The sequence below is a fragment of the Peromyscus eremicus genome, chromosome 9 (assembly GCF_949786415.1).
Source record: "Peromyscus eremicus chromosome 9, PerEre_H2_v1, whole genome shotgun sequence".
NCBI classification, from domain to species: Eukaryota; Metazoa; Chordata; class Mammalia; order Rodentia; family Cricetidae; genus Peromyscus; species Peromyscus eremicus.
In genome coordinates, this window is record NC_081425.1 from 94,794,853 (window position 1) to 94,818,103 (window position 23,251).

At 39.3% G+C, this 23,251-nt stretch overlaps 1 protein-coding gene across 1 annotated transcript; it reads left to right on the top strand.

The window, feature by feature from the left end:
• Positions 1-22,309: 22,309 nt before the first annotated feature.
• Positions 22,310-22,693, top strand: LOC131919085 (large ribosomal subunit protein eL22-like; the record flags this gene model as incomplete). The annotated part of the gene is made up of 1 exon (XM_059273142.1): positions 22,310-22,693. A coding segment is annotated over exon 1 (384 nt), but the record flags the coding sequence as incomplete, so codon positions are not given.
• Positions 22,694-23,251: the final 558 nt, after the last annotated feature.

Genomic DNA, 23,251 nt, shown 5'->3' on the forward strand with positions numbered 1-23,251 from the left:
GAGAACCCCGGAGGGCAGAAGTTCGCTACCGATGTTTTACAATCTTGCATCTAAGCTGTTAATGCCCAATATGCAGGATACACAGACAAGGAACTTCCCATATTATTCTCTTTTATTGATTTCCACCATAAGTTTGATTATTTCTTGCCATCCATTCCTTTTAGGTGTGTTTTGTTCTTTTTGTCCTAGAGCTTTCAGATGTGCTCTTAAGTTGCTAATATGAGATCTCTCCAATTTTTCTATGTAGACACTTAGTGCTATGAACTTGCCTCTTAGAACTGCTTTCATTGTGTCCCATCAGTTTGGGCATAACATGTATTCAGTTTCATTCAATTCTAGAAAGTCTTTAATTTCTGTTTTTATGTCTCCTTTGACCCATTTTTTATTCTGTAAAGAGTTGCTCCATTTTCATGAGTTTGTAACTTTCTAATGTTTCTCTTGTTGTTAATATTCAGTTTTAATCCATGGTGGTCTAATAGGATGCAGGGAGTTGTTTCAATTTTCTATCTAATGAGACATGCTTTATAACCAAGTATGTTGTCAATTTTGGAGAATGTTCCATGAAGTGTAGAGAAGAAAGTATATTCATTTGTATTTGGGTGAAATATACTGTAAGTATCTGTTAGGCCCATTTGGTTTATAATGTCTAGCATTTCTATGTTTAGTTTTTGTCTAGATGACCTGTCTATTGGTGAGAGTGTGGTATTGAAGTCTCCCAGTATCAGTGTGTTAAGGTCAATATGTGATTTAAGCTGTAGTAGTGTTTCTTTTTACAAACTTGGATGCCCTTGTGTTTGGGGCATAGATGTTAAGAATTAAAATGTCATATGGATGGAGTTTTCTTTTGATGAGTATGTAGTATCCTTCTCGATCTCTTTTGATTACTATTACCTTGAAGTCTATTTCCTTAGATATTAAAATGGCTACACCAGTGTATTTCTGAGGTCCATTTGCTTGGAATTTCTTTTTCAACAATTTACCCTAAGGTGATGTCTATTTTTGACTTTGTGGTGTGTTCCTTGGATTCAACAAAAGGATGTGCCCTGTTTTCACAGCCATTCTGTTAGTCTGTGTCTTTATATTGGGGAATCAAGACCATTGATACTGAGAGATATCAAGGACCAATGATTGTTGATTCCTATTATGTTGTTGTTGGTGGTGGTGGTGATGATGGTGGTGTTTGTGTGTGTCCCTTCCTTTAATTTTGGTGGTCTGATATTATTTATTCCCTGTGTTTTCATGGTGGTAATTAACCTTCTTAGATTGGAATTTTCTTTTTTGCACCATCTGTAGGACTGGATTTAGAGATAAATATTGCTTAAACTTGGTTTTCTCATGTAATACCCTATTTCCTCCATCTATAATTGTAGCTAGAGTTTTCCTGTGTGGTCAGGACAAATCTCTCTCACTTGCCAGTCCTGCAGCCACTTGGACCCAAGTAAACACACAGAGGCTTAATTTATTTACAAACTATATGGCCATTTGCTCAAGCTTATTACTGACTAGCTCTTACACTTAAATTAATCCATAATTCTTAGTTATGTTTAACCATGTGGCTTGGTACCTTTTCCCAGTTCTGCTTTCACATCTTGCTTCTCATGGCAGTGGCTGGCAGCGGCTCCTGACTTATCCCTCCTGTTTCCAGAATTCTCCTCTCTCTTTGTCCCACCTATACTTCCTGGACTGGCATCTGTGGTCTCCTAGAGTCAGCAGCATATCTGCCCAGGCCCTTCTGGCTTTTAGAGTTCCAATGAAAAGTCAGATATTCTAATAGGTCTCTCTCATAGGTTACTTGGTCTTTTTCTCTTGCAGTTTTTAATATTCTTTGCTCTGTATGTTTAGTATTTTGATTGTTATATGCCAAGGGAACCTTCTTTTCTGGTCCATTCTATTTGGTATTTTGTAAGCTTCTTGTATCTTTATAAGTATCACATTGTTTAGGTTAGAAAATTTTCTTCTATGCTTTTGTTGAAAATATTTTCTGGACCTTTAAGCTGGGTTTATTCTCCTTCCTCTATTCCTATTATACTCAAGTTTCATCCTTACATAATATCTCAGATTTTCTGGATGTTTTGTGTCAGGAAAATTTAAATTTAATATTTTCCTTGACCAATGTATCCATTTCTTCTATCAGATCTTCAATGTCTGAGATTCTCTCTTTGATCTCTTATATTCTGTTGGGGAAGCTTGCCTCTGTAGTTCCTGTTCAAATTCCTAAATTTTTCATCTCCAGAATTCCTTCAGTTTGGATTTTCTTCATCAATTCTACTTCCATCTTCAAATTTTGAATAGTTTTATTCACTTCCTTGTACTGTTCACTCGTGTTTTCCTGGATTTCTTTTCCTTTTTAAGAGCCACTCTCCTCTTTGTAAGGCTGTTTTAAGGTCTTCTTCTTGGGCTTTAGTTATAATGTCTACTGTGGTAGGGTTTCTGGGTTGCAATGGAGACATTTTGTCCTGGTTGTTATTTATTGTGTTTTTGTGATAACATCAAGGCAACTGGGATTGGGATAATTACAGAGCTGGGTGGTAATACCTGGTTTTGTCTCTATTGATTCATTGCCTTTCCATTGGTTTCTGCTTTATCCCTGGACTTTAGGAAAGTGCAGTGGCTGTGTACTGCCTGGAAGACAATTTTCTGTGGACCTATTTCCCTGGCCTGCTCAACTGGTGTGTTCCCACTATATGCCTGGGAATAATGGGATGTGTTGGGGAAAGAGAAGTTGGAGGAGAAGATATTTGTGATCTTTTGGGGATTGGGTCAGAGAGAAAAGAGAGCCTTCAGTGGGTTCTTTGCTACAGAACTGGGGCTGAAACTGGGGGATTTGCATCTCAAGGAGCAAAAGGGGAGGTGTGGATCCATTATCAATCTGTTTGTTTCCCTGACTTTGTAGAATTTCATCATTAGGAAAGGCTGAAGGAAATCTATATAAGAGCTCTACAGTAGTAATACATCACTAGTCTTAAATTGACTAAAAGAAAGAAATTAGAGAATATGAGTTATAAATGGCAAATTGGCTTTATTATGAATTAATTAGTTTACTAGTGTTGGTAAGAGAATTGCTCAATCCCCAAGATAGCTCTGTAAAAGATAAACATCTTTATTCATGGTATCTAAGGATAAACAGTTTCTAGAATATTGCATGAATAATAAAATTAAAGGCATTATATTGTAAATACCTTAAAAAGAGAAACGTGGGAAATCATATCAAGACAACTGTAAAATTAAACAAATGGAAAATCTGAAGATTTAGGAGTTTAATATAGTCCATATAATTTTCATTATTTGATCAATGCAAAAATTGAATTTCATTATTATCATAAAACATGTTGCTTTTAAGAGAACTTGATGGAATAATGCCAAGGTTCACCAGAGCCAATTAAGCAAAGATGATGTCTAATGAATACTCTATGCAGAGCAACGAGGCAGAAGTGATGCCTGTGCTGGAGCCATGGTATGCAGCTTATAGCAACAATTGCTAGATTTTCAGGAATTTTGTGAGCTACTTGAGGTCTCACTGATAGTTTGCCCTTAAGGGAAGACTTAATTCCTCTTAGGTATCCATATGGAAATAAACTTTTGGAAAAATACTTCACACCAACTATGAGAATATTCAGGAGAAAGAGTGAATTAAATGCTTTGATAGTTAAGCCATTTACTGTAAGTATAACATGAGCATTTCCACCATGGAGAAGAGACTGCTGTGGCAATTTGTAAGATAATCAACCTGTAATCATGACAATGAAATAAGCAAAACTATAGAGTGATAGATAGGTCTATGATAAGGGAGCTGTTAGCGTTTCCTCTTAGAAGGAGGAAGGTCACCAGACCCTTGCCTAAGACTCTATCCACCACTCGATCCTGTCTCCCAGTTACAGGTGGTTTTAGAAGATGCTTTGGAGGTCGAAGGTCATATGAGACAGGATTCCAATGAATCACATCCATGCTGAGGTGGAACACTTAGGCTATGCAGCTGTCCTTGAGTCATCCACACTTCTATAAGTAACACCTCATTCAAAATCCTCTGAGCTAATAAACTCATTCTCTATGATAGTTAATCTGTTATAAACATGATAAGATTTAGAAACTCTATTGAAACACACCTGAGTGTGTCTGTGAAGGAGTTTCTAGATTAGGTTTATTGAGGTGGGGAGACCTATCCTAAATATGGGCTGTACCATCCCATGAGCAGACGTCTTGAACTGAATAAAAAGGGAGAAAGAGAGCTAGGCACCAACACTGGCCTCTCTCTGCTTCCTGACTGTGGATACAATGTGACCAGCTACCTCAAGCTCTTGGTTCCATGACTTGCCCACCAAGATGAATTGTATCTTCGAACTGTGAGCCAAAATACACCCTTCCTTAAGTCGGTTTTGTCAGATATTTGTCCCAACAGTTCATGGACTTGGATGTAAGCATTTCTTTGGTGTCCCATCTGGAATGAATAGACATTTATTCATATCTCCTCTGGAAAACTCACATAGCATAATAAATGTTAGAATTGCTTTAACACAAATTAAAATTCATGTAATAAATTTTGAGCTCATGTTTGGCTGTAGAAGGACATCTTTATTTCAAGTTAATAAAAGAAATAACAAGAAATGTAAGCATACTGCTTACAACACTTATGTTCTATATTTTTCTCTAGTTTCTATGTTAATAACTTCACTCAGAATTATAAATCATGTGAATTAAAAAAGAATTGCATTAATAAATCTACACTTAAAATGTAGAGTTAGAAAAGTATATGCAAGAAATAACCAACAAAATCCTCTATTTTCAAGATAAAACAATAATCTTAAAATAATAATAATTTGAGTGCAAATTCCAACAGTAAGAATAAAGGAAAAACCATCAGCAGAGAATTCACATGAGGATACCGCTACCCATGTAAGAAGTCTGAACTCACAGGTGCAGGTTAGCCTTCACAATCTAAATATTACACATCTGTGAAACGTACCATTTGTAAATGTACAAATTGACACCAGGAGGGCATTCAGGCTATCCTTTCCTCTCCTCTTATAATGCAACTCCTCTCCTGACATAGGTTTACACTCCATTGTTATCCAATAGCATTAGTTGCCCTGATTCCTTCCTGGTTCAGTTTTTGACAACCTCATTCATACAGATGTATAAGGATGACCAATTTATGGAATACTGTTACTCAGTACTCTCCATTCTCCTTATTTATTCAGAGCATTCCCCCAATCAATCCAGTGCCATCCAGAAATTCCCCAAATACCAAATCATTTTCTCATGACATCACTTTCTCCAAGTTCTCTAATGGATGGTTGATATTATCTTTTCTTCTTATTTCAGAGCCCTCATAGCACATGTGCTTTGTCTCTGTCAGGACATCCCATTCACTGACAGCTCCACCATCTCTTAATCACCTGCTTCTGCATCCAACTTAGATTCCCCAGCCATAACTCTCAAGCAACTTTTAAGCTCTCTGACTATAGATGAACCATACTATTAGTTTCCATGCCTATGTGTATCCAAGCAAGGGACATGAAAGTCACCTAGTAAGTAAATGCATTATAACACACAGCCACTTCCTGAGGACCCATATGTGTCTTCTTTGCCAACTTTTCAGTATCTTCTTAATAATTCTCAACCACCTAGGTTATCTAGCCCTACTCAGTCAACCATCTTGCTTCAGTCTTGATGAAAATAATTTACATTGATATATGCTAACCCCCACGTTCATTTTTATAACTCTGTCTACAAACGAACCTGTTTTCTCCTCTTGCCCATCTAATACGAGGAGGAAGTGTCTATTCAATATAGTCAACTGGTTTACGAATACCTGGCCCACATGGTTCTACCTTTCCTATAGTTTAATTTCTCAGTATCTACTCCCCACTTTCTACCTTCAACTTCTCATTTTCTGGATCCCTTCTATTGGCATCTAGTCTTTACTTCCTTTTAAAGAATTATGTTATTTTCTAAAACATCATATGTAGCTAGAGTTTTCCTGCCTGGCCCACAGTCAGGGCAAATCTCTCTCACCTGCCAGTCCCACAGCCGCTCAGACCCAACCAAGTAAACACAGAGACTTATATTGCTTACAAACTGTATGGCTGTGGCAGGCTTCTTGCTAACTGTTCTTACAGCTTAAATTAATCCATTTCTATATGCTTACTGGCATCTTCACATGCTGCTTGTCCTGGTGGCAGCTGGCAGTGTCTCTGACTCAGCCTTCCACTTCCCAGCTTTATTCTCCTCCTTGTTCCACCTATACTTCCTGCCTGGCCACTGGCCAATCAGTGATTTATTTATTGACCAATCAGCAACACACTTGACATACAGACCATCCCACAGCAATCATACCTTTCCCTTTCTCCATAGGAAATATTCTCCTCTTATTCCATTTACCCCAGACTAAAGGTAGCTTCCTTTTCTACCCTTAATGCCCACTTCAGTGGCCGTCTCAGCTCTACCAACAAACCACTTGCCTCTCCATGCATTTTCATGCCTTACCTCATCCATTCTACCTGAAATCCCATTTCTTGCCCCCTCCTTTTGCCTGAGTGGCCCCACTCCTCCTTCATAAAGCAAATGAAGTATCATTATCTTAAGAAAGCTTTTTGGATCCCTCGGAGTTAACTTGTCTCATTTATTTCCATTTGTGCATGTGTGTCTCCTTTATTCATGCAGCATGCTCATAAACAAGTGGCTGTTTGAGTTATGGCTAGTGTTCCCCTTGTATCTGAGCAAGTCTGAAAGTTCCAAATGAACTACATCTTCTCTTTATCTCACCACTTAACATAGAGTCAATTACACAGTAGGTTCAACTAAATGTATGTTACACGACTTAACACATCATCACCTACAAAACTCCAAATGAATCCTAAGAATCTCAAATACTGTCAAGGGTTCAGTGAAATATGTCCAATTATACACTGATTCTGGTAATATGATTTGTCACAACCCTTTTAGAAAATAATTTTACATGATGCATTCTAAGTATTACTTTTGCACTAGTCATTTCACTCTGAAGAAATAAGCTTCAGCACTGCATAGAAGCATACACACAGATGTTTTTTGTCTCATTATTTGCAATGCTGAAGAATTATGAACATAAATACTCAACAATGGTCAAGTCAATTAAGAATTGCCATCTAAGTAGAATATTATGTCACTGTTTTTAATTATGTGTACAAAGGGCTCAGAGTAACTTTGCACGATGTTTATTTTTGAATGCTTGTGATTAAACAACATATAAATTCATGTTGACAGTCTGGACTCAACTCTGTAAGAAGAATATATAAAACAAAATGATAATATTGGAATAAAATAATAAGACGCATCATAGGATGACAATTAAGAGCTATATTAACAACTGGCATTTATTGTTTTTAGCCTTTGTTATGCTTTACATACATCCATTCACTAAATGGCCACAACCATCTTATCAGTTCATTGTTAGTCATATTTTAAATATGATGAACTAAGCTTCAGAAAAGTTAAATCACTTTACAAATGAGAGTAAGGATGTCCAAAGGTAGAATCATAACTGTTTCAAATAATAGATATATTTATAAACAATAGTCATCCCATTTCTTGGTGATAGGATTATAGGGGATTTTTTGCTATTTATTATAACAGTAACACATAATTTGGATTACAAGAAAGAAAAATATCATCTAAACAACTTTGTTAAGTGTAATTTATTTCAGCCAATCATTTATTAACTATGAATAATTCTTATTTGGGACAATATTTTTGCCAGAACAATCCTTGAAGCTGAAATATGAAGTACTGAAGTATAAATAGTTTAGAATCTTATTGGTTTGCCTTACCACAACAATTGTCATATTTGCTGAGACAACCTGACTGATGAAGAAAATAAAAATGAACATTTTGTTGGGTATTCTTTCTTTCTTTTTTTTTCTGGAGCTGAGGACTGAACCCAGGGCCTTGCGCTTGCTAGGCAAGTGCTCTACCACTGAGCTAAATCCCCAACCCCTGGGTATTCTTTCTGAAGTGGAATCTTACATGCCTCTATGTAGACATGTTTACCAATAAACAGTGATCTGAAAAGGAAGAAGTTACACATTTTTCATTGTTATTCTGATCATATACAAGATGATCCAAGATCTGAATCAATGGTGTGGCTATATCATTATAGAGTATGAATATAATGATATGTGTATATATATATAAATATATATATATATTTATTTATATATATATATATTCTATTTCATGTGATATTTTATGTGTGTGAGGGGTATATTATAAATAAAATATAATGATAAGTGTACTCTATCCCAGAGCTTCCTGGGTAATGTTTGCTTGACTAATGTGATGCTGATATGGCCTTGAGCCATGTGGAAGTGAAGGAAGGATACAAGTCCTTCAAAATGGATATCTTCAGCATTCAACCACTTAGCCTTTATAGATTCACAGCTGAGATCTGGGCAGAAGAGGTTTAATTTTAAAATGAGGAAACATCATAAATGTTTATTGCTGAAATCTCTTGACGATATTGAGAAAAGTGTCAATGTATTTCCAGCTTGTTGATTACACTCCTTCTAGTTCAAAGGTTGATTGATTTCTCCAACTTAATGCAAATGATAGTAGAGCATTAATTCAAATTTAAATTGGCGCATCTCTGCAGAGATGCAACCAAGGGCATCACAACATAAATGTCCCAAAATGAAGAGAGTCATAGGTTAAAAACAGAAATACAGAAGCCAATATAATCTAGAGCTAGGAAAACTGTGAACACAGGGGAGGCACGTACTAGATGCTTACTATTCTTATGGGATAGATTTGAGAGAGAGAGGGTTCTAAAAGTGAATTTTATTTTTCAGATGAAGGCTGAGGTCATAAGTAAGAGCAACTTCACATTTGTGATTTTATTATTTTCATAAGCTAATATGGACTAGAATATATGGTGTTTCAAAAGGACCATGTCAATGATTATATGATGAACTAGGATATCAGAATTAATATAAAATGGTAAGAAGAAATAACTGGTAACATGATGTCAGTTGCACTCATAAACAAGGGACATATTATGGATAAAATAATTTCCTATTTGGTTAATTATTTCAAAATGAGACAACAAATTATTCAGATATGTCACTACAACTCAAAGGAAATTGAGATCATAAGGGAAATTTCAAATATCACACACTTGCTCTCTCGAGATGGCAAGATAGCCTGAAAGAGAAAAGACAGCAAACACTACACTTCTTACCCTTCTGATAATGAGTTTGGTTTTTCTGCAACTGGCATAGATATGTTTAGGGGAAGAGCTCTTCTCTTTACTCAAAGACCTGAATTGAGGCTCAAAGTCTTTGTCTGTAGAGATGTTGATCATACCTAACCGTGAGGTTTGTACTAGGATTGATATAAATGAAAATAAAGATCTCTTAGAAAACCTTCATGGTATTTCTTATCTTTTCCTCGTTTAGATTGGAGTTATCTCTGACATTTTTCAGAATGGCATCATACTGCATAATTCTTCAGCTCAAGACCCACGTGTATGAATCACACCTGTCCTAAACCAAGAGCCCTCTGTGGTTTTGCCTTTCAAGTTGTCACAAAATGGAGTCCCATAGTATGAAGACTTTTCAATTTTTTCCTTTAACTCCTCAATATGCATTCGATATCCAATAAGATTTTGCCATGGTTTGATACCTCATTCTTTTTTATCATTAATAGTATTCCCGCAGATGCACTCTCCACTCTCTCTTCAGACATGAACTATTCCAACTCTATCTTTTGTCTCTGCCTTTGCAGCCACTATTAAAGGTATTTGTCCATTTGGTTTTGTTCACTCTGGGGAATCCTTGTGCTGTGGCAATCTAATTTGATCGCCACTACTGGACACATATGTGGCCATGGGAGAAGTAACCCTGAATACCTTAAGAATTAAGTCAATAAATCTATGGTTTTTTTCCCACTCTACTATATATTTGAGCCCCATTTCCATAATTGAGAGGGATAATGTAGCTAAAAGTTACTCTACAGCAGAACTGATTTTGAAATATTTCAACCTTCTCTTTTTTTTTTCTTGGTATAATTCAACATTTCCCTGAAGCTATTGAGAGAAATCAGAACTCGGCATCTAATTGATTTTTCACTCACTCCAACAGGAAAATCTCAGATGTCAACTCCAGGAAGTGGGGCTCAATCTCTGGCAAATTCTGGAAAGTCAAATGATTATCTTCTAATTTATTTGATGATCACATCTGCAGCTCCATAATGTTACTTTCATGTGCATTTAACTGAGTCACTGTGGTTTGAATATGGGCCCAGATGTATTTGAACTTGGAGCCATGGTCTCCATTACTATCTGGATTTTTTGGCTTTATGTCTCCATTCCTAATATCTAGATATATATAATGGATGCTACCTGAATAGTCACACATACACACACACAGGCACCAGAAGTATTGAATAAAATCCCATCACTTTTGATTAGAGCAGTGGAAGATTCAGGCTCAAGCACAACCAAGATTTTATCTTGAGTAATTTGGTATATGAACTGAGAACGAGGACCAGAAGTTGACAGGATATTTTCTAGACAATGAAACTTATAAACATTGTGATGTAACAACTCACTTAGGAGATTGTGAAAATATTAGTAACTGATAACCAGTACTTGGAGGAGAGAGAGATTAAACTAGACAATAGATATTATGTAAGACTATACTATAGTATACCACACATATGAATATTTTTTACTTCATAGAAATGTGTTTTCAGTTGTGCATTTGTGTTTTCTGAATCAGATATAAAAGGCTGTTCTCACTATGTGCCATGGCTCAAAAGGACAGAAAAAGCCTGCTCTTGTGTGCCCATGAGCTCTGGCTGCTCCTTTATCAAATCTTAATTATACATCAGTTATTTTGTGTGGGGCCTCAAAAACTCAGTTAACAAAATTTGTATTGGTCCTGTTATGAAGAAAAATAACTAGTAGAAAGATGTTATTTGGATCCAGTCCAGTTCAGTACCCACCTTTGATCTGAGCATCTATAGCTATAATGAAATTATATGTATAGTACCACCCTTTTCTTTCCATGAGTCAGGCAAGTTTTTCTAGGAGCATAGGGTGGTAGACACAAAACGCTGAAGCTTCCATAGAAAAAGGTCAAATAGAAAGAAGAATAATTTGATGATCTGAAGGTGAACCAAAAGCAAGGGAAGAACCAAGTTCCCCTGAAACATGCAGAGCTTTGGACATGCTTCAAAGGATTTTCCTGAGGTCTCCCCCTAAAACCTTCTATTTGATAATGGAATTCCATCTGCATCCCAGGCATGGGTCTAGAGAAGAGAAGCATACCCAGTACAGGTCTAACATTGACACTACTTGTGATTACTGCTTAGACAAAACAGCTTTTCTTTTAAAAACTGCCCATAAACACAAAGATGGGGCTATTGCATTTATGGCTGTTCCAGGTGAGCTTAACTCTTTGGCCATAGTTAAGAAACCCAGTGATGAGCCATTGATTATTGACAGTTCTTCCTAACACTTTCAAACTGGAGCTAACAAATGGATGTCACACAAGGGACGGCTGGGGGTGGGGAGGGCTTGACAATTAACAGTAACTACTTTTCTCACAATTGGAAGGAAGTGAATTTGCAGTGGGAGATAGTAAAAAAAAAAAAAAATGAGGAAGGAACAAAGAGAGGATGATCCAGAAACCATGTGCACCTCTTTCTCACTACACTCACATGAACAAGAGTAGCCCCAAGGTCTCTCAATAAATGCCAGTAGTGTCTAAGCCTGGGTAGTCACAACCTGCCACTTTTCACACATGACATTGGCTGCTGCATTGTTATGAGGTAGCCTCAGATTGCTTTATGGTCTTCAAGATTCAATTACTTGAAGGAACAACATCTGACCAAAGAAAGAAATTTGATTACAAAATGGCATTTTCATGGGTCATTCTAGGCCTTTCAGAAACAGTTTTCCTGGGGTTCCTTAATATGACAGGTAATTTAAGTTGGGTCTCTGCCACTCATGTGAAAACAATCATAAATCCTATTGAGTTATAGGGATCCATCCAATGCATTTCTGAAAATAAACTTGTTCAGGAGCTCGGAATGTTGTGGCAGAGCAAGCTATCAAAAGAATTACAAATAATTGGCAATACCAAGTGGCATGTAGTGTTATTTGGCTGCAACAGAGCCACTTTACACATAAGAAGCCTGGGACCCTGAGAGAATAAGTGTCATCTCTGAGGGCACTCAGATGCTGAATGGTTGAGGTAAAAGAACAGACAAGTCTATGAGACCAAGCACAGGTTTATCCCACAAAACCCACCCACACACATCTGTTCTTCCCAAGAACAGTTCCTGGGTTCTCTGTGCACATCTCACAGTGTCACTTAAACCCCCCCCCAAAAAAAGATAATGCTGGCTCATTCACAGTCTCCCTGGGGAAGACAACTTTTATCTCTGTTGGTTGTGACTGGGCCCCAGGCTGCTGGCACTGTTCATAATGACTCCCAGTTAGAACCATTAGTGAGTGAGGAAGCATTTAATTTATATTGTGAGTTGGGTAGCAAACTGAATAAACCATGGCTTACTCACACGGTCCTTCCAAGGCTATGGCACCTCCAAGCCCTTCTAGTGCTCCACTTCCATCCTTCTATGTTTCCATGGAAACAGATGCCTAATGCTCTGGTAAGGTAATTTCATTTCTTACTGGATCTGTACCATGTAAAGAGGCAGCAGGCATAGTACAGAGTCCAGAAAGAAGCTGAGATGGCAATTGTGATACAGAGAAGACAGAAACAGGAATCCTAAATTAAAGAGATGATTAATTTGATGCAACGGTGGACATGCCTCTGTCTAAAAGAGCTAAGGGTGTGCCTCCAGCTTTCTCAAACCCGGTGTTCTGATGGGAGTGTCCTAGATCTTTAGATTTTAATTCCTCCTGCCCTTGCATCCTCTTACCCTCGTGATGGTGCTGTGCTCCACTGACACACTCCTCCTGCACTGGGAGCAATCGCGGTGAGGATTCTTGCACTTCATTCCCCCTTTGTTTATCAGAGGATGACACCTGGAAATGGAGCACAAGAATCCAAAAAGATGAGATCTGGAGTGGGGTGAAGCTAAACTTTCAAGGCACATTCCCATCAACATACTTTGCCCACATCCTAGGAGTTCTGTATCTCCTCAACGAGTACCACCAACTGGTAAGGGTGTTTTTAAATACAGGAGCCCATGGCATGTCTTTCTCATTTAAATCACAGCAGTGGAGCTATGGGAGGTGGTTCTAAGGGCCAGAGTAAATAACTGAACATACACTTTTTTTGACATCTATGTCCTCCATCAACTAGTATGCTCCTCATTCAGTTGCAATATCCAGAACCTTTGTCTCCCTAGCTCTCCAACCAAAGTCACTCAGATATCACTGTCAGTTAACTTGGGCTTTTAATCTTTTCCTAAGTTTTAACAGTGGCTTGACTTAACTGAAAAATATACTTTACCTTGACCCCACCTTGCATCTTCTGATATGCCCAAATATTACTGCTCTAACAGCCTCCAGGACTCATCCTAATGATGACAGAGGCTTTTACTGGGACCACTTAGGAGTCTGATTGAGTCCCCAGTCTATGAGTCATGAGTCTATGATTCATGGCTACTTCTAGCTTCTCCTGGAACTGAATCCAGCTTCAGAACAGTCTAAGGGAAGGAATGTGTGCCAGTCATCTTACTAGTGCCATATTCTAATGGGGAAGGCCATAGCTGTGGCTGTTACTAGCAAAGGAGGCTACCTGAAGCAGGTACCCAGTCCTCTCTCTACTGTAAGATTTCTCTGGTTCCCTCTTGTCTTTCTTTCTTCTTTCTCTTTATAATTTTCATTTTCTTTTCATCTCTCCCCCACCGTCTCTTCTTGTCTCCCTATTGCTCATGTTTTTACTTCCCTCCTTGATTTCCCTTTCCTTGGTTTCATCTCTGTCTGACTACCCTCTATTTCTGTCTTTTTGGACTCTAAGAGCGATAAGCTCTTCCCTTTGAAGGCTGTAGGAACTCTGCAGACTCCTCACCTGTTAGCTATCTACCACCACCATTCTTATTCCCAGGAAGACAGAAGGTCATCTCCAGAAAGAAATCTGTGTTGCAGGGAACCACAGATACACTCTGCCAAGGAAGCTAGGGCCCAGGCTCACAGCACAGCCACTAGTAACACTGCACTGCTGGACTGCCCTGGCAAGAAGGCTCCGTGCCTTGATAGATGCCTACAGGAGGAGGCTGAGGATGGAGCCACACTAATTGCTTGCTTCCTTGCCTCGCTTCACCCCATCAATTACCACTTAACATTATTCTTTACAGGCACAGCCATACTGCCTCCCTTCTTCCTCTGTTTCTCTTGGTGATTGCCCTATAGCAAGAATGACTGATTACCTTCCTAAATGCAAGACTAGAGCCATTTACAATCTCCTTCCCCAAAGGCTGCAAAGGGAGCTATGATCTTGAAAGTGGTATGTATAATTTTCTATGTGGGGACACCTACACAGTAACCACTGTGTATGGATTGTGGCCTTCCTCCTAACATGCAATTTCAACACAGTCTTTTCTGTCTATCTGTTGAACTGAAGTCAAAGTAAATGACTTTTAGTGGCTGCTAACCAGGAGGAGCCCCAAAGATAAGAACTGCCACATCTTAGTTCAGGTAATTGAGGTAATTGACAATGGCTTTCCTCTAGTGCCAGGGATGGCTTGCTGCAACAAGGCCCAATCTAGGTGTGAGCTCCAGCTTTGCTGACTTCGCAAACTGATCTTCCCTATCAAGAGAGAAAAATCCCCATTTGTAGATAGGAACACTCAATGAGTAAAAATTAGGCAAGTCCCCAGTGAGCAGAGCCCCCTGCAACCCCCAATCCAGGAATCCACTCTAATAATATAGCAACAGCCCTTGATAGCAACTCTTTAAGGCCTTAAGATAATTACGGCTGTATGCATATGGACAGATGTGCATACATCTGTTTCTGGGGAGATTTTAAAGGATTTTTAGCACTCAGATAAAGAGTACTACAGAGCACTCTCCACTAGACTGAGAATAGATGTGGACCCTTTCTTTCCACTCTCTTCAGGCTTTTCCAGGGACATTAGGTAAGGGCCATTTTATAAAACTGCTTTCTGTCTTTTAATTACTGTCATCACATAAATTACCAGAACATTTTGAAATAAAAATATTTTGCCTTTCTGTTTCCCAACATGGGAGACCAGTAGAATGAAAATAATTGGAGAGTAGAAAGCTTATTCTTCACTCAATAAGAGAATTGTACCCATTTAGGTCTTCATTTTTTAAGTTTCTGAACCAAATGTTTTATGCCTTTTATAAGGGTAAAAAATAATAGAGAATTCTATAGAAATAATTTACAAGTTTATTTTGTTTGTTCCAACAGGTAGGCAGCTTACCTTCAGATGCCACAGAGAATGAGTATTTTGAGTCTTTTTCTTTGGATACTGTGAACAATTTCCAACTACAGTTATTTAGAATATTCGTGAAAAGTTTTGAAAACACTGTCCTCTGAAAAAACATTTAGGTAAATGTCAAAATTCTCACCTTTAGAAGGTGTCTAACACTAGGCTCTTCAAGACAATTGAATGATAAATCACAGTAAGCCTGCCATAGAGGTTCATGTATACAGTGCTCCAAGATAAAAGCAGAAAGATAAAAGGTGAGATAAAATGAGGAAGAAGGACAGAGGAAAGAAGGGAAGAACATAAGAATGATGCCGAGAGATACAAAAGCAGGGTAGGTCACACAAAGAGAAACAGGCCTATAGTCACTGTGATGTTAACCTTGTCAACTGCACTGGGTTAAGAGATGTCTGGTGAAGTACACTTCTGAGTATGCCTGTGAGGGTATCTCCAGAGAGGAATAACATGTGTGATGGTGAGTGGTACAGAAAGGCCTAGCCCGAATGTAGACAGTGCCATCCAAATAGTTGGACAGGGGGGAGGGTTCAGAGGGCTACAGTGAATAAATGTAGAAAGAGAGAAGCCAGCCAGTGTGTGCCAGTTCCATTGTTCCAAGAAACTATTGCCCATGGCTGCTATTACCACATGTGAACCTCAAAGGCCAAGTTCTCCTCTAGCTTTTCAGCATAGGCTTACAGCAGTGACTTTTCAGGGAGCTTCCAGGACTTCAAATCATAGGCTGAGCTGCATCATAGGTTCCTGTTGTTCTGAGATATCCAGATTCTTGGACTGAGCATGCACAAGGTTCTTTACTTCTCCAGCATCCTGACGGCCATTGTTGAACTACACAGTCTAATTGCATAAACCAATATAATAAATCACCTTATATTTACATGTGTGTTTTTTTATTGGTTCTGTCTCTTTGGAGGACCCTAATATGGCCACAGTAAGCCAGAGACTGGAATCATAGAGAGAGAGTTAGTAGTAGAGTCACTGGTCCTGATATAAATAAGATCATCAGAGTTTTTCAGGTTCTGAATCATCATGGGGTAAGTGTTGATAATCTTTCACAAAAGACTAAACTGACCATGAATTGGAAACATCTTAGTTTATTAACTGTTGTATGACTTTTCCTTTGGAGATTTAAATAAATGTTTATCCCAAGTAGAGAGGACACTAACAGACCAAAGGCAAGATTCCATACAAGTCTAGCTTAGTGAACAAATGATTTGGGTGGAGGGATTAATTTCAGCAGCATGAGAGACTGAAGGTAAGCTGTGTCACTAGAATAGGTCGTAGGAAGCTTATATACAGTATAGGCCACTGAGAAATCCCATCTGCAACACAGTAACACATAAAAAACTTGACTATTAAAGAGTTTCTTCTCAATAGCTTGCGGACTTTCTGTAATAGACAATTTTGGCCTGGATACCTAGGACCCATGGTTGGTCATAATGCAATGCAAATCATTCACATTCTTCTTGCTGACTAGCTAGCTCATCATTGCATAAAGAATCTCTGTCCTAGGCTAGTCAGATCCCAAGACTATGAATTTTCAAGGATATCAATTCTATTAAGTTTAAAATATTACCACCATTTACAGAGGGTTGATGGCATGGGAGTGACCCCTTTACTCAGAAATGTACTTGACCAAACTTAACCTCCAGTTATGCCACATGACTGTGACTGGGAGCAGAAAGTACATAGGGTTAGGAAGATGGTTATCCCACTGATATGTGAGGTCAGCAGCCTTCACATGTTCTGCCTCCAACATGTCACAAAACTACTCCTGAATCCATCTATGATACTCCACTGGTCGAACTCAGAGGCCATGGAGTTCTGCTGAAAAAGCAAAAGAACTCACACAGGAGGTGGATGTGCCTTAGGTTGTCCTGAAGGAGAGAAGGGATGGCTGTCTTAAAATATCCCATGGGACACAGCTTGGGAAGCACTCTTTGGAGATTTCTCATTTACCTTAATCTTAGTGCTGCTGAAAGGGTATACAGCGCTGGTTTGATCGGTGGTGGAAGCGTCACGAGCGGAAGAGTCACGAGCCATGGTTACCAGAGTTAGAATGGGCTTTATTAGAGAGAAGGAGAGAGAGAGAGAGAGAGAGAGAGCCAGGCCAGGCAGAGAGAAAAAGAGAGACAGAGACTGAGAGAGGCGCAGAGAGAGAGCATGGAGAGAAAGCACAGAGAGAGAGAGACTGAGAGATAGCAGGGAGTGCACATCTGGCTTTGAGGTTGGGACGCAGTAGCCTGCTGATGATATAATAAGGTGCCAGATGAGACCTCAAGCTGCACTTATACAGAATCCTTACAGCTGTATCCACTCTAACTCAGCCACCCATCACCATATGCCTGGCTCCTGGCTCTGTCTAAACCCTCTAACTTTACATAGAAATCTGGCTACTGACTTTAAATCATTCAAATAGGTCCTTAGGGAGCTGTCTCCAACTCCCAAACTTTGAGATGGCTTCCATTTCCCATTAACCTAGAAGATTTCTATGACATTTTCTTCCATTCCTGAGTCATTTCTCATCAAGATATATAAATATGAACACCATCATCTTTATCTCTTCAGTCAACCCTGACCAATCTTATCGAGGTAATCAAATTTCTAACAACTGCTAATGGCAATTACAATGGAATCTGAATAAAAACAATGACTGAACATGGAGCCCCTACCATACACAGAGCACTCTGCTAACCCTACACCTTAGTTCATGTTTTGTAATATACACAACAGCTGCAAAATATGGTTATTATCACTCCCACATTATCATGTAAGGAGTTGACTTTGCATCACAAATAACAGACAGAGTCTCTCATTGTTCTAAGCACATCCTTTCTGAAAGAGTCAAGGCTCATTCCCCTCTGAGTTCTTCTGTGGTCTAAAAGTGTCCTGCTCACCCAATCTGCAGTTCTGGCCCAGAACTCCCTGCCCTGTCATTCAAAGGGAGCCACCCCTTCAGAGGGGAAGGTGGCCTTTGCTACTTCAAAGCTCTGTGTTATGTGCAGTGAAGCAAATTTCTTATCGTTATTTTTTTGAGCCAGTTTTTTTTTCCATTTTTAATTATAGACTAGCGGTACTGTGTGTTCCATGAACAATCATCTTACTGACATGTTATTCTGAAGCTTGACTTCATTCACCCTGACACATGCTGGTTATGAAATACGCCACCGAATAGAGTCGTAATGAAGTGAGGCTGAGGAAAGATTAAATTGGAATCTGAACTAATGCCAGCTAAGAGACCCTGCCTCCACTTTATTATTATTATTATGTTTAATAAACAATCATTCATGCTCCTAGGAAAGGGAGACAATCAAAAGCACCACAGGGGATCCATAAAGGAAATGCTTTAAACCTTGAATAAAAACATGTTTGTTCAAACCCAGAGCTGGTCTTTTTCGACTCAAAATGAATGCAGTGAATTCTTGAGAACACAGAGGCATTGATAGGCGTAACTGTGGTGTTTGAGTTTTCAGGGAGGAGGCTCAGGCACACCTCTCCTCTCTTCTTGCCAGAGTAGCTGCCTATGGGGGAGAAACTGCCTGGCTCCAAGAGAGTATCTGTGCTTCCAAGCAACATGATTCCCACCTGATGGAGTGACAAGATAAGGACTCTGTGTTCCGTCTCCCAATAACTTGAAAAGACTCTAGTCATCTATGAGTCAAATGAGCAAATCCATGCAGCACTAAAGAGATTAGCTCTATGTATGAGCACCTCATAGAATAGATGTCGCCCCAACTAAAGAATGCAGAAATAGGCTTAGACATCAAAGCAAAGTATAGCTGAAGGTTAAGCTGTTATTGTTAAATTTTTAATATACCTAAGGGAAATTGTATGTGTGGGAAGACACTTATCTGTATGGAACACAGATAAAAAGACACCATGAGCCACAATGTACAGTTACGTTGCATTATACCCAGTGAAAGAGAGACTGGAGCCAGCTCAGGAGCACCCAGAAATTGCTCTATCTGGGAGCCTTAACCAGACTACCTCATGCTAGAGTTATACTTTCTTTTTTTCATTTTGACAATGCTGAGGATTGGACCTGGGCTTTGTACACATTAAAGAAACACCATGTCAGTTAGCTACTTCTCCAGCTTCAAACTCTGAACTTTTTCCATCCATATCTGGCAGACATCGATATCCAGAAAAGTCCTAAGCAAGCTGTAGTGCATTCAAGCCAGCATGACCTGTAGAGATTTTATGATGTGACTACACACAAAGCTATGGGCAGTATATAAAATCACAATCAACTAATAACATTGCCTTTCTTCCCAGAAATGAAGGGTTAAGGTAGGTGAGCATGAGAACTGGGACAAAATAAGAAGTGTTGGGCCACCAAGATGCCTTAGTGGGTAAAGGCCCCTACAGCCAATCCTGATGATCTGAGTTCAGTCTCTAGGGTCCACATGATTAAAGGTGAGAACTGAGTTGTCCTTTGACCTCTACATACGTATCATGGCACATGCATGACTACACACCCATACATATACACATGCACATATGCATGTACACACACATCATACAAAGTGAGTGAATAAAAATGCAGTGAAAATAAAGAACTCTCTAAAAGAAAACAAGAGAAAAGATAATGAAACAGAACATTCTGGAAATGTAAACACCAACCCAGCCATAAAACCTTTGATCTACAATCTGTCCTGCCTAGAAAATATGCTAGGTCAATTGTGGCACAGAACTTGTGGGAGTGACCAACCAATGTCTGATTTGACTTTTAAGACCCATTTCACAAGATGGAGCCCATATCCCATACCAGACACTGCTTGAGTGGCCAAGAACCAGAGACCTAGGGTAAAACTAAGTATTACTGTTCTAATTTGTTTTAAAAACTAACAATAAATGACTTCTGATGATATTCTGCTATACTCACTGATGAGTGCCTTATTGTCCCATCATCAGCAAAGCTTCCTCCTATAGCAGATGAGAACAAATACGGGGATCCTTAGCCAGACAATGTACAGAGGCCTTGGCACACACAGCTCTAAATGGGATGTTCAATCAAATCCTTCCCCTCAGACCCCAGGGAAACCAGTGGAAGAGGAGGCAGAAAGAGTGTAAGAGCCAGAGAGGATGGAGGACAGCAGGAGAACAAGGCCCTCTAAAAAAACTGAGCAAGGCTCATGTGAACTCACAGAGATTGAAGCAGCAAGGACTGGGCCTATGGGCTCTGCGCCGGGTCCTTTGTGTATATGTTATAGTTTTCACTTTAGTATTTTTATGTGACTCCTGAGTGTGTGAATGAGTGGGTCTCTGACTCTTGTGACTTTCCTTGGGCTGTTTTCCTTGTGTTGGTTTGCCTTATCCAACTTTGATGTGATGGTTTTTCTTTTATCTTACTATATTTTATTTTGTTACATCTTGTTGTTATCTCTGACAAGCCCATTCTTTTCTAAGGAGAGACAGAAAGAGTGTGGATCCAGATGTGAGGAGAGGGGTAGAGGAAGGGAAACTGTAGTCAGGTTATATTGTATGAGAAAAAAAATATTTTTAATAAAAGGGGGAAAAGACTGAATGGGAAAGAAAATTGTTCTTGGTGAGTTTAAATAAAAAACAAAAAGAGGACATAAAGTTGGGTGGGGAGGAAATGGGGGTGGATCTGGGAGTGGCTGGGTAAATATGATCCAAATACATTATATGAAAATTCTTAAAGAACTGAGAGTCTTCTAAATGACCAGTTAAATCTGGATACATTTGCTGTGTGTTCCTTCTACCTTCTACTTCTCCTGGGAAACAGGAAGGAACTTTGATTTTGGGAGTTCCCAAAGTAACCACTCAGGCCATTTTCCATGTCAGGTTTTAAATTTTTGATACAAGACTATGTGATCAGGAAACTCAAGTTGAATAAAAGATAGTATACCTGTTTATAAAAAAAGAATTAATAAAATAAAATAACAAAAGAATCACAGTGCAATCTTCTACCTTGGGGAACAGCCCAGGTAACCTTGTAGAATAGAGCCAAAGAAATAACTAACAGGTCATGCCCTCTTCCCTTTCTCTGATCACCTGGTGAGCTGAATAGACTGTCAGTGGAGAAGAAAGCACATTGATAAAAATCGATATAAGCCATCTTCTTGAAGTAGAGCCCGAGAGAAGATATCTATAGAGACAAATGGAAGATGTCTAGTCTATACCATATTTATCAGAGAAACCTATCACGTGCTTTAAAGTTAATTCAACCCTCTTTTTAAATCCTGGCACTGTCATTTAGGATCCCATGCAATTAATGATTTGTTTCACTCCTTTAGGCTTTAGTTCCTCTATCAACAAAGTGATTCTAATATTATCTACATTGTAGAATTGCTGCATGAGTACCACATGAGTCCTTGTCTCACGTGTGCCCCATTTACTGTTTTGGTATGCAAAGAGGTAACCTCAGGGCATCTCAACCAAGCTTCACCTTTCCACCATACCTGGAGCTCCTGCACCCCTCACTGCAGGGTCCTGGCACATGGATAAACCTAGAAGCTAGAAGGAATCAAATCATACATACATACATATATATATGAGGACCTGTGTTTTGAAAGCCAGCAACCATATTAAAAAGATAGGTGCCTGTAATGCTAGCACTGGGGAGGTGGAGACAGGCTAATTCCTGGGGCTTGCTGGCCAGCCAGCTTACCCAAACCCCAAATCAGTGAGCTTCTAGCTTCTGTCACAGAGAATAAATTGGAGAGTAATTAAGGAAGACACCAATGTCAACCTCTAGCTTCCATGTGTATGTACACCCTCATACATACACACACTACAAAAGATGGCTCCATTCAATGCTCAGTGGATGTGCTGGAAATGGTTATTCCAAGGGTAATCCGATCCCTAATTTTTCACAGGATTTCTTGATATTAAGAAGGGAGGATTTACCCTTTCTGCCTCCTCTGCCGCCATGGCGCCCATGAAAAGGCTTGTGGCAAAGTGGGGCAAAAAAAAAAAGAAGCAGATTTTGAAGTTCATCCTTGATTGCACCCACCCTGTAGAAGATGGAATCATGGATGCTGCCAATTTTGAGCAATTCCTCCAGGAGAGAATCAAGGTGAACGGGAAAGCTGGGAATCTTGGCGGAGGGGTTGTGACCATCGAACAAAGCAAGAGCAAGATCACTGTCACTTCCGAGGTGCCTTTCTCCAAAAGGTATTTGAAATATCTCACCAAAAAATATTTGAAGAAGAACAATCTCCGAGACTGGCTGCGTGTTGTCGCCAACAGCAAAGAGAGCTACGAGCTGCGTTACTTCCGGATCAACCAGGTCGAAGAGGAGGAGGAGGAGGAGGAGGAGGAGGAGGAGGAGGAGGAGGAGGAGGAGGAGGAGGAGGATTAAGACACATTGGTCTGGAATGTTTTGTATTAATTCATAAATAAAATTTAGGAACAAAAAAAAAGAAGGGAGGATTTAGATAGAAATAATATCCTTCATACACAAGGTAACTTGACATTTAGTTCTCACGCTATCCTTCGATGAATTTGGTCAGTATCACTCACCAGCTGCCTGTTGGAGGCCTGAGCTGTAACACCTATCCTGAGCTGACAGTTTCTGTAATAGTAATACAGCCCACGGTCCTGCTTGTCCAATCCTAGGAGAAGACAACCATCATTGCAGGAAGTAAGCCTCTCTTACCTGGGAGGCCTTGCCCACTTCTCCATGCCTCTCAGCTCTCTCTGTTTGCCAGGACAGCCAGAGAATAAGCCTTTTCTATAGGGATTGTCAGAGATTTGCCATGAAGAACAAGTAGTATAAAGCTTAAAACATTCTGAGAGTAAACCAAGGCTTCCCTTGGGCTTCCATTTGCTTTCTAGCTCTTCATGAACAGTCACAACTTTGAAAGGGTCT